The following is an 18,718-nucleotide window of genomic DNA, read 5'->3' on the forward strand; positions in this document are numbered from 1 at the left end:
CAAACTCTTGAGATGGTCCTTAACGCCGAGTTTGTGATAAGCAAGTCTTTAAAGTGTCTTATTCTACCACTGGCTAGTTTTAACTCCGACTTGTAGCCAAAAGGTTAAGGTGTCTAACATTTTACCACAAGCCCTTTAACTATGGGTCATGGTAAGCCAAGGTGGTTAGACATCCAAATACAAAATCTGGCCCCAGTTTCATAAACATTCCTTAAATTTAACTGAAAAAATAAAGAAAGAAAAAAAAACCTGAGGAACTTTCAATAACTTCTGCAATGCTTCTAATGGGAAATTTTAAATAAAGAAATTTCCTTAAATTAAGGAATGTTCATGAAACTTGAGCCGAGGTTGTGAAGATGTCGCTCTACCTCATGCTTAGTCCTTCACCTCCACTTTGAGACATGGTAGTTAATTAATAACCCTACCTCTAGCCATTCACTGACAGGTAGTGGTAATCAAACCATGGTCTCCACTAATGTTAAAGAGGTGGCAGACTGAAACTTTCCATCTCTGCAGCAGCAACCCGTTTAACTTGTCCTGTATTCTCACCCTTCACTACTGGGTTGCAAGTTTTACGTCCAAATAAGGTCAGGGATTTTCACTAGTTTCTAGCTCTGTTAAACTTGACATGATCTTAAGTGACCATAACTGCATAATTTATAGATGTTGGATGCACAGGGACCTGGCACAAATTTCTAACCAACAGTAGTATAACATATATAAATACTGTTGGTTAGAAATTCGTGCCAGGTTCCTGCGGTTGGATGTAACATACAAACATACATCATGATTAACTTAAAATATTTAATCACAGCCATTACTTTGAATACAAATAACATGATCATAAACTCATTAGTACAGTTTGTAACGATCGTGGAGGATAGTACAGGTTAACAAAGTCCTGTCCAGTACTCGTCAGGGAAACCGATCCACTTGACTCGGACCTATAAAATAGATTACAAACATCTATAAAGGTTTTGTGTAAATTGAAAAAGCATCCATAACCACATTTATAATCAAAACATTAGAAATGCTGTATAATTACTATGGAGTACTTTTGATATTTTCATACAAATTTTTATGATGATCAAACTTTACATGACTTTAATTCAAGCCCTCCACATGGAGAAGCTTTGTCAGGTTAATAAACCTTTGGTATAGGTTTCAGCCCATCATCCCCCATACTCCAGGGATTACTGTTGTTATATCCATTCCCTGATATATCATAGCAAACCTGAACGCAGTTCAAGAGAAAAATACTGACCAATCACAGGCCTGCAAAGACCTCCTTCGAAGATTACAGAGATGACGACACCCAACGTGAAAGCCACACAATCAACCTCATTGTACAGTTCAAATGTAATTGATGTACATCAAAAGACAAAAATATCTGTTCTTCTGTTGTTACCTACACTGAGAGTTCAGTTTTGCTATAACATATTCCAAGGGTGGATATAACAACAGTGGTAGTAACCCATGGAATATTGAGGAAGTTGGCCCATATGTCAGTCAAATATATGATTGTTTTGGTTATAAAAAAGATCTGTTCCAACTCAAGGCAGACATCATGAAAATTGAAAAAAATGGCCAGACATTCGGACCGGCAAGGACTGTGAGTAATTCGGACCAAACAAGATTTTGCCCAACCGAACATTAATGTGAATTTTTGAAGTAAACATAACTTCCTGCTATTAGTATCCAGACAGCTGCTTTCATGATTATCTTATGCAGTTTAAATTCTTCAGTCCTTTTGCCAGGTTTGGCACCTGCGTAATACTTCAGAGATGCCATTTCTACCAACTTCCAATACTCAGTAACGTCCGGTACTCAATAATTTGTCCAGATTGGATTTGAAACAGGCGGTCCGCTGCAATTTTTTCCAGACCCGCACATTTCGTGATATCTGTCAAGGTGATTAATTGAAGCAATCATATGTCTATAGGTTACCTGTTTAATATAATGAAGACCAGTAGTGAATCCGGTCTTTTAAAGGCGACCATGAAAACTTGTTTGTCTGCCACGCTCCCCTCTATATTTATTCTCTTTGATCCAGGAACAAGAAATTTACTGGAAAAGAAAACACAACAATTAATTCACCATCACTTTCAACTCTTAGGTATTAAAACATTTAAACATCATTTAAGATATCTCAATATAGCAAATTCTGCACTTTGATATAAACTCACCTCATGTATACATTACTGTATAAAGGACATGTATATTACTGTGTAAAGGGCTATGTATGTTTTGGGCCCTTTTTAGCCCCAAAATTCGTAAAATGCCTTTTCAAAATGCTTATTTAGTATCTAAATTGTTGGGTTTGATATAATTTAGTACATCCCTAATTAAATTCTAATGATAGTTTTCAAATTTTGCAGCTTCTGTTGCCATGGTAACCACTCGAAATATGCTTAAATAATGACAAGAGGCCCATGGGTCTTAACAAAGACATATAACCACTATATATTGGCCCATCAGGCCCTTGAAATCAGTCAATGATTTTATAAATTTGACTTTTGAACTTTTTAATCAGTGTTCTACCTTAAGGATTTTTTCCTGTTGGTCCTGAGGACTGGCTGACCCTAAAAGTTACTGGTCCTTACAAACTTACAATTCATCCTTGTAGTTTATACAATTACAGGCAAACTAATAGTTTATAACTGCATATCAGGATTAGTATCGAAGGCTCTCAACAAAGTTGACTAAAAACCAGAATATTACGAAAATTTGCTTTGTACAGTTTGATCTTGGACCTTTCTTCAATTCTACAGCCATTTTTGTTTTGCATATCTTCTATCTTGACCAAAAGTTCCCGGTCAAAGGACCAGCTAAACGGTAAAATTGTCTGCCCGACTATAAAATTGCCGGTCATGGGCAGACAGGCAGGCGTTAATTTCGAACGCTGTTTTTAATCTATGAAGATCATTTGGTTCCATCAAATCTGTGAATTCAGAAGAAAGATTTTTGAAATTTTAGCCATTTTGACCCATTTTGGCCCCGCCCCTCTGGTCCCTGGGGGTCAGCTAGGACCAATATTGATAAGATGTTAAAATGCTATCTCAGGCAAATAATTTTAACCCAGTTTGACTTATTTGCTATGAAAACTAAGCAAATGATGTTCATAAATGTGTTTTTCTATATAAACTATAGTAAACCTGACACACACCCAGTGAAAAACTTGAGACCCAAGGGTCATATAATTCACAATTTTTGTAAAGGACTTTTAAGACCTTTCCATCTATGAAGAGTATTTGATTCTACCATTTCCAGAATTTCAGAAGAATTTTAAAGTTTTAGCCTATTTTGACCCTTTAGGCCCCGTCTCTAAGGCCCCTGAGGGTCAGTCATGAAAAATTTGTTAATAGGATGCAATGGCCATTTCATAGGGATAATTATGAAAACATCTTACTTATTTCCTCTTGCAAATGACCAAATAATTCTCATAAATAAACTGTATTCGATCCAATAAGTGCCCCAATCCGTATAAGCACCCCTCCCCATTTTTAAGACTACCAATTTCACTCACTTAAATGTACTCGTAAGATATGAAAACTATATATGTTGGTTTCCTTTTTGATTTCTTTAGCAAATTGACTTATGGCTTATTTTGTAGAATAATTTCAAGAAAGGCTAGTCCAAATTTGTTTCTATTAGCGACCCCATATTTGCTTCAATTTTTTAAGCGCCCTAGGCGCTAATTGGGTTGAATACGATTCTATGAATTAGGAAAGAAAATGTCATACAATTATGACTGAATATGCAGGTATTTAGATGCTGGTTTTGACAAGTTATACTGTATATGTTTATAGTACTTTTTATCAGTGAAAACAGTGAACAGCAATCTATTAATTTATTTTTCATTGCTGATGATGGAAAATCCAAGGTACAAATTGACAACAGATTCCAGATTAAGTATGGTGATATATTTCTGTACCTGAAGTGGCCCATGGTGTAGAACATGGGTTGTTTATAAAACTCATCCTTTTCAGCATTAACAATCATTGGGCTGTCTACAAAGTTTTGGACCCAGTTAGGCCCACCTTCCATGTTTAATGCAATGTTCCAGTCAGTCCATCCAGTCACCCAGTTACTCAAATCCTGAAATTCAACCAAATGAGAATAACTTCAATGAACTGAAATGAAGGAATTTGTCTCATCAATATGAAATGTAGAGCTTAAGAAGTACTAAAACAGTATACAGATATTACTGGTTTACCATTATTATAATATGTTCTGAATAAGATTCACGCTAATATTAAAACTTAATGAAAGCACGCTGAGTTGTCAAATATTTTGGATGACTCATTTTGCCCCACCTTTTCCCATACTTATCAGTTCCTGATTCATTTCTAATCAATTTCAATTAATTTATTCCATCTTTAGCCACAGCCACTGATTCTCAAAACTTGACAAAATAGCAATAGTAAAAATTATTTCTTTTTCAAGTTTAAGGGATATACCATAGGTTTGAGTGCACTTGTCCTTGGAAGGTGGCATCAGTGGAGGATTTTTTGATTTTGTGTGTTTTGTTTAGACGGAAGAACAGCCACCTGTCCTCTGATGATGAACTAAAAACTTCCTTAAAACTCTTTGTTCTTTAAAGAGTGTTACATCATCTTCATAAAATAATGACCAGGCAATGCATTTTAAAAATAAATAGAATTGGTCCTAAAGACTGTGTTATATAGATATAACTGCATGAATCTTGATATCAAGTGTTGAAGTGAAATATTTGAATTTCAACCCTGTTTGACCTGTTACCTAGAGTACAGGAGTTTGACGTTTTGTCAATAATACAAATATATATATGTAAAAAATACCCCTATATACTATATAAAAACACAAAATAGGGGTATTTTTTATATATATTTATACTATATTATTGACAGAACGTCAAACTCCTGTGCCTAGAGTAATGGCTCTTTATATTCAGTGTCCTCAAAACCGTCTCAATATCAATTTCCCCTTGAATTGGACAATTTTTACCCTTTAGGGGTCACTGGACCTTATTTTGGATTGCCAAACCTCTTCAAAACTATAATCATGATATTCAGTGTCAATTACCAATTTCCATTGAAATCAGGCAATAAGACAATTGTTTTTGTGGAAATCTGTATAAACCATTTATGGACTGACAGAGGGATACAGTGATTACTATAGGGCTCACACATCTTCTGTGAAAGGCCCTAATAATTGAATCATAACAATTCATGTTTAGCCTATACAAACAAAGACTTACCTCTATGATATCATGTGCATACAGTTCACCTCGGTACCAACTTCCAAGCTGAACATGCTGTCCGTCCCACGGCATGGAGCCGAGACAAGCCTCGGTAGCCAAGAGAAACTTATCGGGGAATTTCTCGTGAGTTGAGGCCAAGGCATTGGTAGGTACAATGAAGTCCTGGTACCAGTGAACAGCCACTCCGGAGACAAACTTGGCAGCAGCTGTGTTCTTAAACACCTGGACAGTCAATGATTCTCTCTGAGTATGGTGTGTATTACTATTCAGTTAAGCTTTGAAGTCTCTGCATTCATCAAACAAGAGGCCCAGAAGGACTGTATCGATCACCTGTTTTTTTATGGCTATGCCAAGTAATGTTTGGAATACAGGATCATTGTTTCTTCTGAAGCATTTAAAGGATTTAGTTTTCCTATATTGAGCCTCACTCTTTCTGATCGAGGAGGCCAAACCCAAGATTTATACAAACTCAAGCTCTGTTCCCATACATCAGAAGATGTTTCTGACTTAATTTGATTACAATCCATGCAGAACTCTATAGCTGGTAGTGATTTAAAAGACTTACTCTATTTACCCTATAAAGTCAAGCTCCATCTACCCCTAGATGTTCAGAGCCTTTGGGCCAGGTGAGCTTAAAACTTCAAGTAGTTGCTCTCAGATTAGGAATAAACGATAGTTAAAATCGTGAATAAAAAAATTATTTTCTTTCATATATCGAGAGTCAGAATATCTGCAGTTATATGATTAATTTGTATCATACATGTATATTGACTTTGCTAACGTTTGTTTTGTCCATACATAATGTATGTGGATAAATGTAACAATGAACATCCTGTAACTTACATATACATGTACTCCTTACTTAGCAACTTACCTCCTATCATATAATGGCTATTAAAATTTCTGATCTAATACACACAGGTACTAACCTCTTCTGCCCAAAGAGGTAAGAACAGCCTGGTATCATCCATGATCATAATCTTAACTTGACCAAGTCCAGCTTGAGTTATGGCGGGACCAAGGTCCATAGCGATGAAATCGCGCTGTGTTTCTGGTGACCAACCCATTGCCTGGAATTTAAAATCAAAGACGTTGCCATCTGATGGTTCGTTCTGTCCAGTGACACCCCAGATATCTACTCCATGTTTCTTATATTCCTGCAGAAACCTACAAACAGAAAAGATCATAAATACTAGAACTGTTGCCATAGTGATGACCAATACCCCTGCTGCACAAATTTAGTAATAACTCCATTAATATATGACATTGCAGAACCCTATACAGTTTACTCAACACCCCTTTATTACAGGTTTCTTTGTACCAAATTTATCAAATTGTCAAGTAGTTTAGGAGGAGTTTGCGGGTCAAAGTTGTGTCTTGAGACAGAAAACACGGTTCCAGTATACACCCCTCCTCCCCTAACTTCGCTGAGGAGGGTACAATAATGTGTTTCTTATTTGGTCTTTGTAATATTACAGTGTCACCTCCCTAAGGTATCCATTGGGAGTGAAACTCATGTCTTTTTCTCTGAAAAGTATGATGTTATGCTCCCAAACACATCACGTTACAAGCAATACCTACCCGTAAGGGCAGATAACTCTGTACTATATAAAGATGGAATTCTCCATCACATATCTTCAAACAGGAAGTATGTATAACAGGACACCTAAACAGTCAAATAAATGGCAGATCCTGTCTCTGTTCTACTAGTACATGTACTGTATCAGACCAAATATGCCTCCAGGGTGTTTAAAAACTTAAGGGGGAGCTTAATAGAACCAACAGAACTAGCCTTTCATAAAATAATTACACAAAGAAAGCTATAAATTAATTTGCAAAAGACATCATTATTAAATCCAAACCCTATAGGGATGCAATTAATGCATTTATGAGTGTTATCCAATGCTATATGAGTGTTATCCATTGCTATATCGGTGTTATCCAATGATATATGAGTGTTATCCAATGCTATGTGAGTTTTATCCAATGCTATATGAGTGTTATCCAATGCTATATGAGTGTTATCCAATGCTATATGAGTGTTATCCAATGCTATATGAGTGTTATCCAATGCTATATGAGTGTTATCCAATGCTATATGAGTGTATTATCCAATGCAATAAGAGTGTTATCCAATGCTATATGAGTGTTATCCAATGTTATATGAGTATTATCCAATGCTTTATGAGTGTTATCCAATGCTATATGAGTGTTATCCAATGCTATATGAGTGTTATCCAATGCTATATGAGTGTTATCCAATGCTATATGAGTGTTATCCAATGCTATATGAGTGTTATTGCTATATGAGTGTTATCCAATGCTATATGAGTGTTATCCAATGCTATGTGAGTTTTGTCCAATGATATATGAGTGTTATCCAATGATATATGAGTGTTATCCAATGCTATATGAGTGTTATCCAATGCTATATGAGTGTTATCCAATTCTATATAAGTGTTATCAAATGCTATATGAGTGTTATCCAATGATATATGAGTGTTATCCAATGCTATATAAGTGTTATTCAATACCATATGAGTGTTATCCAATGCTATATGAGTGTTATGCAATTCTATATAAGTGTTATCCAATGCTATATGAGTGGTATCCAATGCTATGTGAGTTTTATCCAATGCTATGTGAGTTTTATCCAATGCTATATGAGTGTTATCCAATGATATATGAGTGTTATCCAATGATATATGAGTGTTATCCAATGATGTGTGAGTTTTGTCCAATGATATATGAGTGTTATCCAATGCTAAATGAGTGTTATCCAATGCTATATGAGTGTTATCCAATGCTATATGAGTGTTATCCAATGATATATGAGTGTTATCCAATGCTATGTGAGTTTTATCCAATGCTATATAGGTGTTATCCAATGATGTTGTGTTATCCAATGCTATAAGAGTGTTATCCAATGCTATATGAGTGTTATCCAATGCTATATGAGTGTTACCCAATGCTATATAAGTGTTATCCAATGCTGAGTTTCAGAGCAACAGTCGTTTATGATTTTTATGTTTTGTTGTTTACTAGTGTGTGAACTGCATATTTTGTATAGATATTTTAAACGATACAAGCTGGGGCATCAAGTTAAAATATCTGTACAGAAAATTGCAGTTTACAGACCAGTCAACAAGAAGAAAAAAATATCATTCCTTATACAGTGTATTACATTTCAACTTTTTCTTTCAAATTTGTGTTAAATAAAACCTGTGTTTTACAATGTGATATGATTGTAGTAAAAGACGGTCAATTGATGGAAACCTGAAACAGCTGGCTTCAATTTGGTGGGAAATGTCAAATTCAGGGAGTAGACAAAATATAGTTCTAAAATAACTTTTCAGATATAGATATAGATATACAATACGTCTAATCGGATGTACATTCACACTACTTGTGGAAGTCAGTGTTATGGTGTGTGTAATCTTGCATGGCAACTGACAACCACTGTGTCTAAGCAAGTAAGTTGGTAAGGTTATATAGCAAAGAGAAAACGGAAATGTCATTATATGGAAATAGCTAAATTATCCCCTTTTGTCCCACCCCTAAGACCCACAGGGAGACCCCTAGGACCCAAAGGGAGTCAGTATGACCATTTGTACAATCATCACTACATAAGGGTATTACCAATTAAATTTTGTTAAGTTCCAAAAAGCAGTTATGAAGAAGTCGATTGTTGACGAACAGAGGGATGCTGTACACCAGACACTGTGGTATCACATAACCTCACCTTAATCCTTTAGACCAGGTGAGCTAATAAAACTGTGCAATCATCAAAGAAATTTTAACTTACTTAACAAAATAAGCAGCCCAAGATTTATAGTAAGGTCCACCTGGTCGGCCTATCAGTGTCCCTCTACCAGTCATTTTATCATTCGTCTTCATCCATGCTGGGGCACTCCATGGACTTCCAAATAAGGTAATGTTTCTTTTACTTAACTTCTGGGCTGCTTGGATAATTGGAATCTGTAAAATATTTATTTATAGAATAAGCAGTATTTATGATTTCTGTTAGATCTCTGTGAAATCATAACCTTGACATTAACATCTTTAATATTTAGAGAGTTATTATCAATTGACCTTGAACTTTCTTTAATATTTAGAGAGTTATCATCAATTGACCTTGAACTTTAAAGTTTAAGATGCCACTTGACCTTGGTTGGAAATCAATTATTTCTGGAGAATGATGCATGCATTAGTAGCAAATATCTATCATCCACATGAAGAAGAACCAACCATCTTGGATGTTGTTCAGATAAGAAATACTGACAGAAATATCAAAGAGTGGAAAAATATATATGAGTGCCATTGACTTTCATATATTTAATATAACCATTAACTGACTTTGACCTTCAAGGCACTTACCTTGAACTTGAGATCTTCATTTGCAAGAGAAAATTTTGTTAAATTAAGGTCACCAGGTACATCATCGTAGGAGTATTCTCTTGTTGAGAAATCACAGCTAGCCATTGGGATACGGCCGAGGGTGTATTCTATACCTGGAAAAGACAATGAAATAGCAGTAAAAGACATTCTTGATTTACTAAGATTTGGTTAATAATAGAATGACATTCGCTGTAATTTTCTCCTATTATCATCGAATTGTATATGGTCACATTTTTAGCCCACCATCATCAGATGGTGGGCTATTCAAATCGTTTTTCGTCCGTTCTTCCATCCGTCCGTCCTTCCGTCCGTTAACAATTCTTGTTACCGCTATTTCTCAGAAAGTACAGAAGGGATCTTTCTCAAATTTCATATGTAGGTTCCCCTAGGACCCTAGTTGTGCATATTGTATTTTGGGACCAATCAGTCAACAAAATGGTCGCCAGGCGACCATCTTGGATTTTGATAGTTAAAGTTTGTTACCGCTATTTCGCAGAAAGTGCAGAAGGGATCTCTCTCAAATTTCACATGTAGGTTCCCCTAGGGGTATAGTTGTGCATATTACATTATGGGACCAATCGGTCAACAAGATGGCCGACAGGCCGCCATCTTGGATTTTGATAGATAAAGTTTGTTACCGCTATTTCTCAGAAAGTACTGAAGGGATTCTTCTCAAATTTCACATGTAAGTTCTCCTAGGGCCCTAGTTGTGCATATTGCATTTTGGGACTGATCGATGAACAATATGGCTGACAGGCCGCCATCTTGGATTTTGATAGATAAAGTTTGTTACCGCTATTTCTCAGAAAGTACTGAAGGGATTGTTCTCAAATTTCACATGTAGGTTCCCCTAGGGCCCTAGTTGTGCATATTGCATTTTGGGACCGATCGATGAACAAGATGGCCGACAGTCCGCCATCTTGGATTTAGACAATTGAAGTTTGTGACCACTATTTCCAGAAAGCACTGAAGGTAGCTGTATCAAATTTCATGTGCATGGTCCCCTAGTTCCCTGGTTATGCATTATGGGACCGATTGATGAACAAGATGGCCGACAGGAAGCCATCTTGGATTTTGACAATTGATGTTTGTTACCACTTTATCTCAGAAAGTACTGATGGGATCTGTGTCAAATTGCATGTGCAGGTTCGCCTTGGGGTCTAGCTGTGCATATCATATTTTCGGACCGATCGGTGAACAAGATGGCCGACAGGCCGCCAATCTTGGATTTTGATAGTTGAAGCTTGTTACCACTATTTCTCAGAAAGTACTGATGGGATCTGTCTCAAATTGCATGTCCATGTTCCCCTAGGGGTCTAGTTGTGCATATTTTGAGACCGATTGATGAACAAGATGGCCGACAGGCCTCCATCCTGGATTTTGTTAGTTGAAGCTTGTTACCACTATTTCTCAAAAAGTACTGAAGGGATCTGTCTCCAATTTTTTTTTTGCAGGTTCCCCTACTGGTCTAGTTGTGCATGTTGAATTTTAGGACCAATCGGTCAACAAGATGGCCGACAGGCCACCATCTTGGAATTTGATAATTGATATTTGTTACCGTTATATATCTCAGATAGTTCTCAAAGGATCTTTCTCAAATTTCATATGTAGTAAAAGTTTGAAAAGCAGAGAAAAGATCCCTCTTCGTTTGTCAGACATAGATCATTCTTTGGTGGGTGCCAAGATCCCTCTGGGATCTTTTGTCATTGATATTTTTAAAATCATTATTAAAAATAACCCGTCCTTACATGACCCTGGCTGTTATATAGGACGTTAAAATAATCAAACAAACAAATAATAAAAATAACAAGTCAATATTACAATTATTTAGGAGACATATTCCTCCCATGTCCATATTGTCTTTGCAATGTCTTTGCAATGTTTATAGATATCAAAACATCAAGTAATTAATAGCATATCATATTAGTTCTACCAAGTTAATATAACACCATATTAACCTCAACAAAGATCCAATTTTTGATAAATATAATTGACTGACTTGCCTTGAGTTGAGAAGTAAGATTTGAGCAGATTATCCTGACTTTGTGATGTCAGATTAAGGATGTTTATACCAGCAGCATCAGTAAACGCTCCCCCAAATCCGATGATTTCCTGATACGTCACATTGGCATTTAACTTCAATATCACTGGAAAACATTAATATTCCACATTAATTTTTTCTATTGAGATTGAAAAAAAGAAATCTATTTTTTAATAAATTAAACTAAACCATGTAAATAATCAATTAGCCACTAGAATATACATGATACTGATAGCTTCAGATGAATTTACACACATAAAATGCATTTTTAGCCAATTACAGTTATGGTATGTGCCTTTTTTAATAACATGGATTCTACAGTAAAAAAGTGATATGTCATTGTAGTATTTTGATGATAACATTACAGCAGATAACCTTAGATGATCACACCTCCCCTATGATGTCACTTATTACCTTTTGTTATTAACAATGCCTACCTTTTGATGAAGGTTGTGTAGAAAGTTTTCCTTCGGTTTGATCTAGTCTTTGTCCCTTTATAGATGATGAGTAGAGTTTGTAGCTCCCCATAGAAGGAGAAGAAATAGGATCCAGTGTGTCACAGTAGGTCGAGTTACACACACATGCAAAATTGTCACCACCAAAGTCCTTCAGGGCACAAGGTGTCCCTCCTAAACAAACAAATTATCTACATGTAAATTTTAACTGGCTGAAATGATTATCAAACATCTTCATACAATATACTAAACCTGACATAATGAGATAAGTCAATAAGGTTGCCTATGAAAAGGTAATCTACTAAACTCAGTGTACCAAGCCTTGGTCTCAAAAACAATCTTTTTGGATTTTGGAGACTATTGATTTATAATCGTAGTGACCGATCATTGGTAGTGGTCGATCATTGGTACTGTAGTAGCGGATCATTGGTAGTGGTCGATCATTGGTACCGTAGTAGCGGATCATTGGTAGTGGTCGATCATTGGTACAGTAGTAGCCAATCACTGGTAGTGGTCGATCATTGGTACTGTAGTAGTCGATCGTTGGTAGTGATATATATTTGGTAGTGACCGAGCACTGATAAAAAGCGATCATTTAGTGACTGATTATTGGTATTGACTGAGCATTGGTATTGACCGAGCATTGGTAATATCTGATCATTGGTAATGGCTGATCATTGGTAATGGCTGAGCATTGATAATGGCTGATCATTGGTAATGACTGATCATTGATAATGGCCGATCATTGGTAATGGCTGAGCATTGGTAATGGCTGAGGATTGGTAATGGCCTATCATTAGTAATGGCTGATCATTGGTAATGGCTGATCATTAGTAATGGCTGATCATTAGGAATGGCTGATCATTGGTAATGGCTGATAATCGGAAATGGCTGATCATTGGTAATGGCTGATAATTGGCAATGACTGATCATTGGTAGTGGCTGATCATTGGTAATGGCTGGTCATTGGTAATGACTGAGCTTTGGTAATGGCTGAGCATTGGTAATGGCCGATCATTGGTAATGGCTGATCATTGGTAATGACTGAGCATTGGTAATGGCTGAGCATTGGTAATCGCCGATCATTAGTAATGGCTGATCATTGGTAATGCCTGATCCTCAGTAATGGCTGATCATTGGTAATGGCTGATCATTGGTAATTGCTGATCATTGGTAATGACTGATCATTGATCATTGGTAATGGCTGATCATTGGTAATGGCTGATCATTGGTATTGGTCAATCATTACACATTGAATGTCTTTCAGTTGCATTCACATCCTCGATATTCCAGGGGTTCCGATCACTTATGATCTCTACACCCCTGGACTATCTCATAGTGAAATCGAAGGTAGCTCAGCAGAAAACAATCTTTTTGGATTTCGGAGACTATTGATTGATAATCGGAGTGACCGATCATTGGTAGTGGTCGATCATTGGTACTGTAGTAGCCGATCATTGGTAGTGATATATATTTGGTAGTGACCGAGCACTGATAAAAGGCGATCATTTAGTGACTGATTATTGGTATTGCCTGAGCATTAGTAGTGACCGAGCATTGGTAATGACTGATCATTGGTAATGGCTGATCATTGGTAATGGCTGAGCATTGATAATGGCTGATCATTGGTAATGACTGATTATTGATAATGGCTGATCATTGGTAATGGCTGAGCATTGGTAATGGCTGAGGATTGGTAATGGTCTATCATTAGTAATGGCTGATCATTGGTAACGGCTGATCATTAGTAATGGCTGATCATTGGTAATGGCTGATCATTAGTAATGGCTGATCATTGCTAATGGCTGATCATTGGTAATGGCTGATCATTAGTAATGGATGATCATTGGTAATGGCTGATCATTAGTAATGGCTGATCATTAGGAATGGCTGATCATTGGTAATGGCTGATCATTAGGAATGGCTGATCATTGGTAATGGCTGATAATTGGTAATGGCTGATCATTGGTAATGGCTGATAATTGGCAATGACTGATCATTGGTAGTGGCTGATCATTGGTAATGGCTGATCATTGGTAATGACTGAGCATTGGTAATGGCTGAGCATTGGTAATGGCTGATCATTGGTAATGGCTGATCATTGGTAATGACTGAGCATTGGTAATGGCTGAGCATTGGTAATGGCTGATCATTGGTAATGACCGAGCATTGGTAATGACCGAGCATTGGTAATGGCTGAGCATTGGTAATGGCTGATCCTTAGTAATGGCTGATCATTGGTAATGGCTGATAATTGGTAATGGCTGATCATTGGTAATGACAGAGCATTGGTAATGGCTGATAATTGGTAATGGCTGATCATTAGTAATGGCTGATCATTGGTAATGCCTGATCCTTAGTAATGGCTGATCATTGGTAATGGCTGATAATTGGTACTGGCTGATCATTGGTAATGACTGAGCATTGGTAATGGCCGATCATTAGTAATGGCTGATCATTGGTAATGCCTGATCCTTAGTAATGGCTGATCATTGGTAATGGCTGATCATTGGTAATGGCTGATCATTGGTAATAGCTGATCATTGGTAATGGCTGGTCATTGGTAGTGGCTGATCATTGGTAGTGACCGAGCATTGGTAGTGATCGAGCATTGGTAATGGCTAGTCATTGGTAATGGCTGAACATTGGTAGAGACTGAGAGTTGGTAATGACTCATCATTGGTAATGGCCGATCATTGATAACGGCTGATCATTGGTAATGGCTGATCATTGGTAATATCATAAATGACTGATCATTGGTAATGGCTTATCATTGGTAATGGTTGATCATTGGTAGTGGCTGATCATTGGTAGTGGCTGATCATTGGTAATGGCTGATCATTGGTAATGGCCGATCATTGATAACGGCTGATCATTGATAACGGCTGATCATTGGTAGTGGCTGATCATTGGTAATGGCTGATCATTGGTAATGGCTGATCATTGGTAGTGGCTGATCATTGGTACTGCAGTGGCTGATCATTGGTAGTGACCAAGCATTGGGAGTGGCAGATATTTGGTAGTGCCCTAGCATTGATAATGGGGATCAATTAGTGACTGATTATTGATAGTGCCTAAGCATAGGTAATGACTGATCATTGGTAGTGACCAATCATTGGTAATGACTGATCATTGGTAATTGCTGATCATTGGTAATGGCTGATCATTGGTAATGACCGAGCATTGGTAGTGGCTGATCATTGGTAATTGCTGATCGTTGGTAATGACTGATCATTGGTAATGGCTGATCATTGGTAATGGCTGATCATTGGTAATGGCTGATCATTGGTAATGGTCAATCATTACGCATTGAATGTCTTTCAATTGCATTCACATCCTCGATATTCCAGGGGTTCCGATCACTTATGATATCTACACTCCTGAACTATCTCATAGTGAAATTGAAGGTAGCTCAGCAGAAAACATTTGACCAATCACAGGCTAGCAAAGATTTTCCTTTGAAGACTACTGAGCGACGCCTAACATCAAAGCCACACAGTCAACCACAGTGTACCATTATACAGCTCTTTTGACGTACATGTACATCAAATGACTTAATTACCTGTTCTATTCTGTTGCCTCCAGTTTTACTATGAGATAGTCCAGGGGTGTAGAAATCGTAAGTGATCAGAACCCCTGGAGTATCGAGGATGTTCAATGCTTATATTTACATTTGATCACAATTTTCTGTTGAAATAACAAGGAATTTTGCATCTATAATGAAGTAATCATTCTTTATCGTCAAGGATGGAACAGCCATTTGAACAGCCATTTTTTCGTGATCGCTGTCATGACAATTGTGACGTCACTATGATAATTAGGTTAAATTTTGCAAAAGACATTTCCTCAGGTTTTATATTGATCTTCTTTGAATATTCGTGAAACCAAATTTTGTTTAAAGAAACAGATTTTTTACGACAATTGATATGTTATAGTTATAACATAACATGGTATGATAGTGTTGTGAGGCGTCTCTTGAAATGTTTCTGAGAATGAAATAACATGAAAAGGAATCATATGAATGTCAGGGTGATATTGTACTAAATCTTGCCTAATAGTATTGTCTCTTCAGCTGAGGCACTACTCCATCCCTCAACAATACTATGACGCAATAGTGCCCCCTCAATCAGGCCATAATAGATAAATAGTATTGTTGAGGGATGGAATAGTACCCTCGCCTATGAGACAATACTATGAGGCAATAATGCCCTAGCTCTCAGCCATCACTATCACATGTGTATGATCCCTTTTTGTTCACTTCAAGCGACACAACAAAATGATATTTCCATTTTTACAACATGTTGTTATAGCATATGAATTTATTTAGGCAAAATTTTTTTTTTTTAAATGTATGTTTCAGGTACCCCTACCTATCCTAGTTTTTACCTCCGACCCTAGCTATTTGATCATCCTTTTCCAAAAAAAAATGCAATGTGTGAAGTTTTCAGCTTAGATTTTTTATACTTGCTTTTAGTAATCTGTATATGCAGATAAAGTTAAATTACAGCAATGAGATATTAAAGACTTCTAGCTAGCCTAAAGCCTAAAAGACAAATTACTTCATAATGGAATAATAAGGCAATTGAACTCCTCCTTCTCAAAAAAAAATAAAAAAAATATTCAATAAAAAAAAAACAACACCAAACAGGCCTACCCTATTTTTTTCAGTCATGTAAGCTGAAACTTGCATATAATTTTTTGGCCTTATATAAACTTATAAATTGTCTTAGAAGTTTCTTTTAACAAGATTCAAGCAGTTTCCTGGGGATTTTAAAGTGAATAGTTCGGCAAAGGAAGGCTAAAGTCTGTAAAAATGGATAAGAAAAATAAAATTTCTTGTCAAAATCACTTTGCATGTGAAGAATAACAAGAATTTAATTTATATCATATGCATCCTAAAACGTCCTCCCAAATGGCTATGTCTGTGTTGAGATTTCTATAGTATAATAAGTTTTATTTTGAATTCATAAAATATGCTATTCGGCCAGTGTCAGACTTACAGCTGCTAGTGTATGTACATGTATATGGTGGTCAGTTATCAGTTATCTACACACATGTTTGTCATATCACAATCCGTGGTTAGCCTTGTGCAACTCGGAATGGATACATTGTGTGGGCTGTTAGGGTTGTAGATATCTGGTATTAGATATCATGGCCATAAACTGATGTATTAACCTCCCTGCTCTCTTGTGACATGAACTAACCATTATAAATAGAGCTGACAAGTGATATATCAATAGACAGCTAGATAGAGAGAGGGAGCTATACTGGAGCACACACCTTGTGTGTGGTCCCATTTTGAGCCACAGATCAACGATGACTTTATGTATTATATGCAGTACCACAGAACAAAATGTTGACAATATCATCAGAGTCAATCATCTTTCAAGACAACTCTCCATGCACAAGAAGCTATGCGGACCTAACTAATGAAAACTACATGTACCTGCATGATGCCCAACAACACAATCAACTATATAACAACAATATTAAAAAAAAAAAACCAATGTTTTATTATATTCCGACGCAGCCTCTCTTTCAAAGCGATAGGCAAACTTATTTTCAGAAATGTGCTAAATTTAAACAGAGCTTTTCGATAACTTCAATGGTCAAAACTGGACGACGTTAGCAGAACTTGACTGTCATTTTTATATGTAAGGACATTTGGAAGGCCAATGAACGCATTTAGATCGGTTTTCTTTTCCCGAATATTCACTTGAAAATGTCTTTTGTAGAAAAGCAACACAAATTTCCTTTCCTGTACCAGAAACATATGTATACTACATGTATATATGTTTCTGCCCGTATTATACACTCATCTAGACATCTTGATTGACGCGCAATGTTGTAAATGACAATAGATTGGTTCAGGCCACTTAAATATATTACATATTGCAAATAGTACTCATGTGTGTAGCCAATCAGAATCCAGTATTCTGTCCCGTGATGTTCTATTGTATTATATATATATACTAAAGGTAAATAACTGCGCCAGTCTCATAAGTCAAATGGTTAAATTATTTAAAATATATATAATTGTAAAAAACTCAGACATATGATATAATGCCTTCAATTATCTGCTGTTATGTTAGACGTTTATCATATACGGTAAAACAAGTTGTAGTCAATATCTTGTTATCAGTATCGGCAGCCTCAATGTTGGAAATGATCATCAGACATTTGGACACCACGAAGTGTAGATCACCTACGGCTACCTTGATTTTAGCTAAATATCTTCATACAAATTCTATCGAGAGTTCTTTTAGACATGAAAATGTATTTGCAACTTACCGAATGCATAACAACTCATAAAACACAAAATAATTGCGGAAAATATCACGTGCTCCATGATCACATGCATTTGTTTTGGCCGGAAGTGAAAATGAAAGTGGTTTGCACGACTAAATCAAGTCAGGGTTGAAATGGAAGTCAAAAAGCGACAGGGCAATGTTATCAGAACATAAAGCCATCAAAAAATACATAAAGTAAATCAAACATAAAGCATAACTTATCACAAAACAATAATATTTAAAAGAATCATAGCCAAACAAAAGGTTCTGCAGAATCCTAATAATTTTTTAT

At 36.4% G+C, this 18,718-nt stretch overlaps 1 protein-coding gene across 1 annotated transcript; it reads right to left on the reverse strand.

Moving 5' to 3' along the window:
• Window positions 1-789: 789 nt before the first annotated feature.
• On the reverse strand, window positions 790-18,535 carry LOC138333455 (lysosomal acid glucosylceramidase-like). The gene is made up of 10 exons (XM_069281835.1): window positions 18,428-18,535; window positions 12,119-12,310; window positions 11,644-11,787; window positions 9,620-9,753; window positions 9,048-9,220; window positions 6,172-6,409; window positions 5,240-5,464; window positions 3,935-4,098; window positions 1,948-2,067; window positions 790-944 (listed from the first exon to the last, which is right to left on the reverse strand). Exons 1-10 carry the CDS (start codon window positions 18,495-18,497, stop codon window positions 842-844), a joined length of 1,563 nt encoding a protein of 520 aa, XP_069137936.1. The 5' UTR covers window positions 18,498-18,535; the 3' UTR covers window positions 790-841.
• Between the last annotated feature and the right edge of the window lie 183 nt (window positions 18,536-18,718).

This window comes from Argopecten irradians, chromosome 10 (assembly GCF_041381155.1).
Source record: "Argopecten irradians isolate NY chromosome 10, Ai_NY, whole genome shotgun sequence".
Classification (NCBI taxonomy): Eukaryota; Metazoa; Mollusca; class Bivalvia; order Pectinida; family Pectinidae; genus Argopecten; species Argopecten irradians.